Source organism: Phalaenopsis equestris, unplaced genomic scaffold, assembly GCF_001263595.1.
Source record: "Phalaenopsis equestris unplaced genomic scaffold, ASM126359v1 Scaffold000002, whole genome shotgun sequence".
Taxonomy (NCBI): domain Eukaryota; kingdom Viridiplantae; phylum Streptophyta; class Magnoliopsida; order Asparagales; family Orchidaceae; genus Phalaenopsis; species Phalaenopsis equestris.
In genome coordinates this window covers 78,982,368-78,992,966 of record NW_018164444.1, presented here as the reverse complement: position 1 = coordinate 78,992,966, position 10,599 = coordinate 78,982,368, and the positions used below count along the sequence as shown (strand labels likewise).

General features: G+C 34.3%; 1 protein-coding gene across 1 annotated transcript in view; it reads right to left on the bottom strand.

Annotated features, from left to right (window-relative positions):
- Positions 1–2,275: 2,275 nt before the first annotated feature.
- LOC110020363 (rho GTPase-activating protein 2-like) overlaps positions 2,276–10,599 on the bottom strand; it is a 10,095-nt gene continuing 1,771 nt past the window's right edge. Inside the window, exons 2-5 of the mRNA XM_020718442.1 lie at positions 7,105–7,225; positions 6,627–6,746; positions 3,084–3,314; positions 2,276–2,584 (exon numbers count right to left, since the gene is read on the bottom strand). Of these exons, the coding sequence (XP_020574101.1) occupies positions 2,276–2,584; positions 3,084–3,314; positions 6,627–6,746; positions 7,105–7,225 (781 nt within the window). The remainder of the gene's footprint in view (positions 2,585–3,083; positions 3,315–6,626; positions 6,747–7,104; positions 7,226–10,599) is intronic.

Genomic DNA, 10,599 nt, shown 5'->3' with positions numbered 1-10,599 from the left:
TTTTATTAAGTCTCACTATCAAGTAATGTGTTTATTCCTCGAGATGAGTGCATTGTTTGATAGTGTTGTGCTCGGTTACTAAACTACTAAAATGTATAAGATTTTTTAGTCTCATTTTTTAGATTAAAATATATTTTTTTTCAAAATTATATATATATATATATTATATATATATATATTAAATTAAATTAAAATCATTTTCCTAAAATTCCTATCGACAACGAGGAACTCAATTTCCTCTTCCTTCTGTTTTGTCTAGCCATAACCCTTTAAATTATACTGCCAAGTGAGGAATGATGTGTTTCTTTCTTCATTGATTTCTTGTTCAATTCAATTATTTTTTTTTTTCAATTTATTAAGCTCAGTCTTGGGAGGTCTGTGACCGTATTTTGTAAATCTGACAATCTGCTATTTATTATTCTTGAAATTTAAAAAGTAAATTATCCTAATTTCTTAGTGATTGAATAATTTTTTGATACCTTTATTGGCGCCTGTAAACGTTGGGTGAGGGGTGATGTCACTTGAAACTAAAGGTTCTACATCATATGAAATTGGTGATTGTGATGTGGAATGAGTTTCATGATGTGGAATGAGCTGGACTGACTTGTCCTTCAATTGAATGGGCAAGTAGATGAAAAAATATTACATCAGTACTACGCACGTAGAGTAATGTGTGTAGCCAATGAAATCACGCCACGACACCCCGCACGATAGAGAAAAAAATGGCGCAGTAACACGGGGAATATTCCCCCCCGGTGTTATTCATGTGTTATTGTGTCCTGAGAATATTCCTGGTGTTATAATAACACAATAACACATCAATAACACATGAATAACACATGAATAACATGGCGGAAAAAATTCTCTCGTGTTACTACGTCGATTTTTTCTCTGTTGGGAATATTCCCCGTGTTATTCATGTGTTATTGTGTGTTGTTCATGTGTTATTGTGTCCTGAGAATATTCTTGGTGTTATAATAGCACAATAACACATTAATAACACATGAATGACATGCAATAACACATGAATAACACTCAATAACACAAGAATAACACATGGAAGAATATTCCCTGTGTTACTGCGCCGTTTTTTTTCCTTGTCGCGCGGGATGTCGTGGCGTGATTTTATTGACTACGCACGTTACTTCTACGTGCGTAGTACTGATGTAATATTTTTTTCCAAGTAGATAGTGTTCTTAGTATTTCAAATCCAAAAAAAGAATCTGCCTTGTAAAATTAAAATCGAATATTAAATGATTTTTTTCAGAATTACAAACGGCTCCTCAACATTGCATTAAAAGCAAGTCAATCTGCCTTGTAAAATTAATGAAGTTATAGGTTTTGTAAAATTACCATATTATTCATGTCAAAGTCTAAGAGCTCTGAGCTCTGAGTTTTTCTTTTCTAATTTTTTTTTTTTGGTCAGTGAGCTTCGAAAACGGAACCTTTCAGTGCGGAAGAAAATGACTAACCGTAGCCTCCAGGCAAAACAAAAAGCATAATTGCATCCTTCATATATATATATATATATATATATATTTTTTTTTATTTTTCATATTTAACATTAAACAAAAGGATTTGTAAATAAAAGAGCTAATGCCACGACCAGTTCATAAATTGTGAAAGCGTCCATAAAAACCAAACTAAGCAATAAAATACCTCGTATTTTACCCTCTGCTTCTAGTTGTCTAGCAATACCTTCTACAGCTTGGCCCACAACCAACCCCGGTTCCGATAGAAGCAAGCCCTCCAATCCATCAGCAATAAGGGAAGCAGCAAAAAGAAGTAGATTCAGTACTAATTCATTAGTTGGTTTTATCATTAACTATTTCTTTTTTTGGTGCGAGGAAATTAATGACACATTGGAGAAATCATTTAACACTAACAGATAAGTCAACATTACTAATTAATCAACCAACTGACTGTTCGTTCAACTGAAGCTGAAGCCCTACAAAATCACCAACACTACAAAAAATAAAAATAAAAAAGCTGCAGCTACCATTGTTAAGAGTCATAAGCACCATGATCATATACATTAGCACAGCTTGAAAGCAAAGAAGAAAAGAAACCAAAATCTCAAATTTCAAGATCACCAGCTCCAATTTGTTTGTGTGCTTCAAACAAAACAATTTCTCTGCAAGAGCTCACCTCCGGACTGAAGTTTTGGAAGCTTAATTGTGTTAGATTGCTGATAGAATCTCCGAGAAACATTTCATCTACTGTTTTAAGTTGTTCATCATCATCATCATCATCATCATCACCACCACCAACACCATCACCATGACGATACATCATCATCATCATCACCACCACCACCACCACCATCACCACGACGACCACCGGCAGCAGGACTAGAGCTGGCACTACTATACTCGCTACTATACTCATCATTTGAAGCAATTTCCCTATCATCACTATGCATCTCTTCATCATGGCAGCCATCTGATGAAGATTGAGAAGAGAAGCTTGGAGAAATTCCTCCCATGGAGGCTTCTTCTCTTTCTCTAAGTATTTTCAAGATCAGGGACTTGAGCAGGTTCATTACTTGCACAGCATGCATCAAAGCCGTCAATGGATCAGACATCTGACAGACAAGAAAACCCAAAAAAAAAAAAAAAAGTAGCATACAAAGATGGTCATCCCTCAATCTGGCCAGAAAAAAATAAACACGTTGTTTATATTAGCTGGAATAGTTCCCAAGGCGAACTTTAACTAAATTGATATTTTTATAAACTCTGGGACTAAAGTGATCGTAGATAAAGAGCTAACTGATCATTTTAATAACATGGATTCATTTTAATCTCTGAGTCTATAAGAGAATCAAATTAGTTCCCAAATTGTTTTAATATTTTCTGGAATAAACCTCAGGGAAGACTATTTTAGCTCACACTAAACGAACCTGGGACTAAATTGAGTCTTTTATACTTTGAGACTAAAATGACACTTGACAAAGAGTCAGGATATCATTTTGGCAATTTTCTCCTTTTTGTTACTCTTTATATAAGAATTTAAATTAGCATTGATTTTCTAAAGGTAGACAACATTTGTAGTTTTGTGTGATTGATGTGAAGGTGGGCACAAACCTGAGTCATGTTTGGAGCGAAGACCATTGCTATGTTTCTTGCATTCATTTTATTCAATTCTTCCACTTCAACAACATCAGCCATGAGTTCAACAGCCCAATTGAGAAGAGCAGCTTGAGTTGGATGGAGAAGGTGCACAAGTTCCACGCATCGCTCCTCCGTGTCACATTGAAGAACTTGTTCGGGAGAAAGTCCGTCGAGGACCCCTTCAGGAAGTTCTCTGAACCAAGCCTGCAAAACTTATGCTCACATAACAATTTTCAATACTCTTGAGTAAAAGTTTCAATTGATGATGTGAAATCAACTTTACAAATAGGAGCCTCTTGGGATCACTTTTTATTTTTATTTTGTATTTTATATAATTTTACTTGAAAAAAAATTAGTTTGATATATTATAACATTTTTAATTGTATTTAAAAATACTCATGGTAACTTTTATCTGTTTTGAATTGTTCTAAAAACAAGCTAATTTATTTTTAAAAAATAAAAATATGAAACTGTACTAAATAAATATATTTTTAAAAGTAAAAATTGCTAATAAAAAAACAAAAGAATAAAAATTGTCCCAAATAAGCCTTAAAATTTCTCAAATTTCCTGTCTGTTGCATGTACTTATTGTAAGTACAGGTCAATCATGTTCCTCCCAGAATCATATTCTACTGAGATTCTGTAGTGCATTTAGGTTCAAAAACTCCCGCAGACCGGCCAAAGCATTAGTTTAATCTAATCAAACAAATTATATATATTTTTAATCCAAAGTGAGCATAGTTTAATACTTCAACTCAACTTCAGAATTTTTAATAAAGACTACAAGACATTGAAAGGCTTGTTCTTTCTCCCGTATCCTACCGTTTTTCTCACAAGCAGAAGATTCAATTCTACGACTTCAATTTTTTTTTTTTAAAAAAATTCCATTTACCTTTAAAAAAAAAAAAATCATGCACAACACCAAATCAAGTCTGAGAAGTTAGCTTTCAGTAACAGAACAAATCAAACACAGATTTCACTAGGGCTTGTTTTGTTTGCTAAAAAACAAAAAATGCAATGTAAAAGAAATGTAATATAGAAGGAATGCAGTGTAAAAGTAATGTATTATATTTTGAATACTTTAAAGTTGATGTAAAATAAATACAAGACTTCACTATTTCATGTTTGATTTGAAGAAAAATGAAATCAATGTAAAACTGATATCAGAGTTGAACCCAAATAAAAATAAGTAACAAATATTATTATGAGAAAAACCAATACATAATTATTACTAACATATTGAAATTGAAAATAACAACAGACACGACACATGATGCGCGACTAGGGCAGATCTTGGGAGGTGGTGGTGACTGCGAGTGACTTGGGAAGGTAGAGACATTGCGATAGGTGGGATGGACAGTGGAAAAATAACAGATGTTACAACCAACACAATGAAATGAAAAACAATAATATACATGACATACGACGCGCAACTAGGGCAGATTTAGAGAGGTGGTGGTGGACTCCTAGAGAATTGGAATGGTGGTGGCAAAGCGGTACATGGAATGGACAGTGAATAAACAGTAGGTGGGGGGAAATTCGAGCAGCGACAGGCAACTGGAGGCTCGAGACAACCAAAAACAACAACCAGTTACTGTTCTGGGGGCAGCGGCAGCAATATGGGATGCCCAGGGAGAAATAAAACATCAGGATGAGTATGATTCTTCAGCTGCAGCGAGGTGAGATGTCTGGACAACAGGGAAAACAGTAAAGGGTTGAAAAGAGCGTCTGGGAAGGGGAAAACAGCAAGGACAGCTGTTAGGGGGGTGGCTGCATCAGGGAAGGACGACATGAAGTGGTGGGGAGCGATGTGGGAAGGAGGTGGAAGGGTTGAAAGGTGGAAACTACAGAAAACCAGCCAGTGGGAAGGAGGTGGAAGGGTTGAAAGGTGGAAACTGCAGAAAACCAGCCAAGGAGCTGCAGAAACCCAGCCAAGGAGGACTGTTTTCGTAGCCTGCAACAGGTACGACAATGGCGATAATGGAGATAAGGATGCGATGAACAGGAAAGTCGAGGATAATCACCACTACAGAACGAGATATAGTCAGAGGACCACTCGCTCTTGGATACAACCCTAGCAGGGAAGACTTAGAGACACCAACTGTCGTCCCAACAGAAGACATACAAAAAGTAACGGTACACTCTTAGGAAAGTGAATTTATAATAATAACATAACTAAGAGCAGGCCAAAGAACCGGTCGACACTCCCAAAATAGAGAAAGGCCTTGACCAATTTTGTCCAGGCGAGCAGACGGCATTTGCGGGTAGCAGAAAATCCCGCGTGCAGAAGACGGGCCGATTCAGTTCTGCAGGTCATAAGAAATCTTGCGTAGGGAAGACGCCCGCGTCAAAAATATATGGCTAACAAGGGGCAGCGGAAAGGGCAACTGTGGCGGTAGCTGGTGACAATGATGTGCAATACTTTACATAACAATGCACTTAGAATTGGCCCAGATTCTTTGAATTTCAAATATATTGAAAATGAACTAGATAATGAATTCTAAATGCATTATAATATTACGCTACATTTGGAATTCATCTGATCAAAAATCCAATTTTCCGAAACTTCAGCCGTACATTCTTAGGAAAGTGAATTTATAATAATAACATAACTACGAGTGGGCCAAAGAACTAGTCAACGCTCCCAAAATAGAGAAAGGCCCGGAACAATTTGGTCCAGGCGAGTAGACGCCGTTTGCGGGATGCAGAAAATCCCGTGTGCGGAAGGCGCTCGATTCAGTTCTGCGGAGAAATCTTGCGTGCGGAAGATGCCCACGTCAAAAATATATGGCTAACAAGGGGCAACGGAGAGGGCAACCGTGGCGGGAGACGGCGCCGGGTAGGGGTGTAAACGAACCGAACACGAACGAACAAAGCTTGTGTTCGTGTTCGGTTCGTTTAAAATTTAGTTTGTTTGAAATAAGCTCGTGTTCGTTTCTTAACGAACAACTAACCGAACGAAAAAAATTTGTTCGTGTTTGTCTCGTTTACTTATCGAACGAATCGAACACGAACTCATTGACGAACCGAACACGAACTGTTCGCGAACAACGAGCTTTTTTGACAGCCCTAGCGCCGGGCAGTAGCTCATGACAACCATGTGCAATACTTTACACAACAATGCACTTAGAATTGGCCCAGATTCATTGAATTTCAAATACATTGAAAATGAACTAGATAATAAATTCTAAATGCATTATAATATTACGTTGCATTTGGAATTCATCCGACCAAACACCCAATTTTCTGAAACTTCAGCATAAAGAATGCAGTGCACACCTTTTTATAGCAAACCAAACAGCACCTAAAAGTATTCTTACTTTACATGAAGCCCATAAGTTAGAAATATTGGAAAGAATGCATTACAAATCAAAAGCACAACACTATGCTTTGGTAAGAAGCAATAGCACTATAGATCAAATAACTGGTTTGACATTACTTATAGACTTTTACTATAACAATTAAAGCAATTACTGCGTAGTCTTTTAAAAAAACTTTAAAATAAAACCACTTTACCTTTATAAGGCTAGCTAAACAATGAACTTCAATATCTTCTGGTACAATGCCCTTGTTGAGTTGCTCTCTCAACTCTTCCTCTTTGCTGTTTTCAGGATTTATACGGAATATCCCCTCTGCCTGAATTTGAAATAAAACATATTTTTAATGGAACAGATATAATCATATAAGATGAGAAATTTACATACATACCACTCAATTCTTATCTATTTATATATCTAATGCTCAAAGTTCAATATTTACACTTATAACATCTTCGTGTCATTATCCTATGCATGAAGAGGTGTATTATTTTATTTTTAAAAAGATAGAGATGGTTGTATTTTTTATTTGATGTTAAAGATTTGAGTGGTAAGCTTGCCAATATGAATTTTTAGGAGTTAGATATGTAACTACATAAGAATTGTGTGGTATGTATATATATGCCCCTATAGTTATTTATGAACTCTTTTCACATGAATAAAAAATATGTTAATACCTTCAGCCCGCCTTGAGAATACAACCTTTCCTGCATAAGTAACAGAATAATGGGCACGCTATTACCTTTAGAATCAAAACAACACTGCATCGATTCAGCTGAGACGCCAAATACACTGGCACTGTACAAATTAAGATAATTTTCATCATATATAAATATAATCTTAAATTGGCAAAACTTAAATCAAGAAAACTGCTAGATTCAGGACAGAAACAACTTTAGAGGACAATTGATTTCGATTCTGAATGAAGATAAAACAGTAGCAACGATATCAGAAGCACATTTCTACAATAAAAATGCTTCTTTACTTTGGAATAATAGAAAGTTCCTAAGAGAGGTAATCTAGTAATGTTGATCAAGCATTAATATAGTATATTGTTCATTTGTTTCTGATTTATTTTTTCCTTGAAGCATTTTGGTATTCAATTTTTCAAGACAGAAAGTAAGCATGTAATCTTTTTGGGAAATTTACATATGCAGTACACAATTCTTATGTATTTACACATCTTACACCTAAACTTTCATATTTACATACATAGTACTTTAATGCTTTAAATCTATGCATGAAAGTGCATTTCGCTTTTAGAAAGTGGTAATAGTGTTATTTTTGATGTGATATTATAGCTATAGATTTGAGTGCTATGTGTGCAAATATGAAAATTTTGGTGTGAAATATGTAAATAGATAAGAATTATGTGATATGTAATAAAACACCCCATTTTTTCCCCTCTGTATACACCTAAAAGGATTTGCCAAGTTGCTAAGTTGCTGAGCTGTCAAACTTTAGTACCAAGCTCACTTGTTGAGTTGCGAAGTTGCCAAGCTCACCTGCCAAGTTATCGAGTTTTCAAGCTGACGAGTTGCTAAGATAACTTGTCAAGCCGGCGAGTTGTCGAGTTCAAATATATGAAATGACATGACATAAAACTGCATAACATGACATAAAACTACATAACACGACAGAACATTATGTATATTTATATATTTTTATTTCCTATCAAAATTTGTACCAAGATTAAAAGACACCCGAGACTTATAAATATGAGTAAAATGTGAAAAAAAAGAGGGAAAAGAACATCTCTTCCCACGGGCTACTTTATTTATTTCTCTATTTTCTGCTCAATGCTTGTAGGATTTGAGCATAACCCACAAATATTTTTTGACCCAATATTCTAAGAGAATTCAACATTCTGAAAGATGCAGTGAACATGAACATATGCCTTAAATCTAGAATTACACGTAAATATCTCGATAAGGACTACAAAGATCAAACTAAAGAAATATTACTATATGAGATAAGATATGTCCTTAAATATTTTATTTTACATCTTTTAAACTCTTTTACCTCTAATTTGTTATATAACTTTCATTATTAGTTTCATTTCTCAAAATATATTTTGATAAATTGAGGACCTTGTCCCTCATAAATACGTTTCCTAAGAGTAAAGGGAAAATTGCTTAAACTTTTATTAGATCATACTTCATTCAATATAGAATGCTAGGGGCGACTTAAATTTTTTTTTTCTAAAATTAAACTTTGTTGAATAAATAATGAAGTAGGTTAACCTAGGGATTGAAAATCAGGAAAACCACCCAGGTAAAGTTGAAAAATTATAACTACTCATCGTAGGTGTATCCAAAGTGCCCCCAGGAGAACGATAGTCTTAATTTAATGAAACCATTTAAATTCCTTTATAACTGAGTTATATTATAAGAAATCAGTTCATTAAGTTGCATAAAAAGATAATAAAATTAATTTTTTACTAATAATACTCAGATATAACTCTCCATATGCGAACATTCAGTCAACTATAACAACTTTAAAGGTGTGCCATAATGCCCTCAAAACAGAATCCAGTAGGTGTAGCCAAAGTGCCCCGAGAAGATTCCTTATAGTAGTGCTAAGAGTTGCTAAGAGCTACAAATAGACAAATAGTCATTATATGATAAAAAACGCCACTCATTTTTATCAAAATAATTTTAATTCTTATCAAAGTTTCATTTTTCGGATAATGAAGTACACACTTGCCTGGAGACAAGCAATGCATAGCTTCATGTTTTTTATTCATTTATTATTTTCACATTTTACTATCAAATAGAAAAGAAAATTAGAGGACTAAGAATATAAACTTAAAAAATTTGTCAAGATGCCAAGCGTCGAGTTGACAAATTTACATGTCAAGCTGTCGAGTTGTCGAGCTATTGAGTTTCCAACTATAAGATGTTGAGCTATTGAGTTTCCAAGCTATTAAATGACATGACATAAAACTGCAGGACATGATAAAACTGCATGTCATGACATAAAACTACAAGACTTGACATAAATTAATATGAAATGACATAAAATTGCTCATGACATAAAACTGCAGGACATGATAAAACTGCAGGACATGATAAAACTGCAAGTCATGACATAAAACTACAAGACTTGACATAACCTAATATGACATGACATAAAATTGTAGATGTGACATAATATTATCTATTTTTATATATTTTTATTTTATATCAAAATTTGTACTAGGATAAGGACACCAATGAATAATAGAGATAAAATGTAAAACAAATGAGAAAAATCACACTCTCTTCCCACAAACTACTCCTCTTCTCTTTCTTTCTTCCTCTTCTACTCAATGCTACGAAGATTTGGGCATAACCCAAAAATATTTCGGGACACAGCGTCCTCAAATGATTCAACACCCTTGAAGCATTTAGGTAGTCAAATTTTCAGGATCGGAAGTAAGCTTGTAATATTTTTTAAGATATCTGGACAAATAATCAAGAATCAAAGAAAGGATGTCTTCTTTTAACTAGTTTGACCAAGGAATCTACTAAATTTAGGTAACCTCAACCAAAAATAAGAAGCAATTCCTCATATTTACAGATATAACCACATGAAATAACCCTTGATTAAATCAGATATTCAATAAAGAACACCGAGGTTCATGTTAAATTAAAAACACAAAGGTTTGTGCGATGATGAACTTCACATAATAATGGCCAAACATGATAATTATCCTTCCGGCTCTTACAACATTGGATCACGCCAAAATATATACTATTTAAAATACATCTCATATATGCTAACATCAAAGTTCCAGCATAAACTAACTATCCAATTAAAAATTTTATCATCAATAATCTTGTGGTCTGTTTCCCCATCATTGATTCCATTATCCTAAGGCATAATGGTCTAACACGGACCTCAAAGACAATGCGACTTACTTCTCTCCCTTTCAATCGATCAAAGTGCCTATATATTCTCAATTGAAATTAGTTTACTTCGTACTTAACTCTCTTAACAAATATATTGCAAATGCATGATAAGATGATCAAAATACACCCCATTCAAATAACTAATGAATGAACTCGTGCTGACATGAATGAATGGCATGCAAAATTTCAAAAGCATGATCAACCATATAAAAAAAAAGAGGGCATTCCCAATTCATATGTATTTACATTTCTAAAACCTAAAGTTTGTGTTTTTTACAT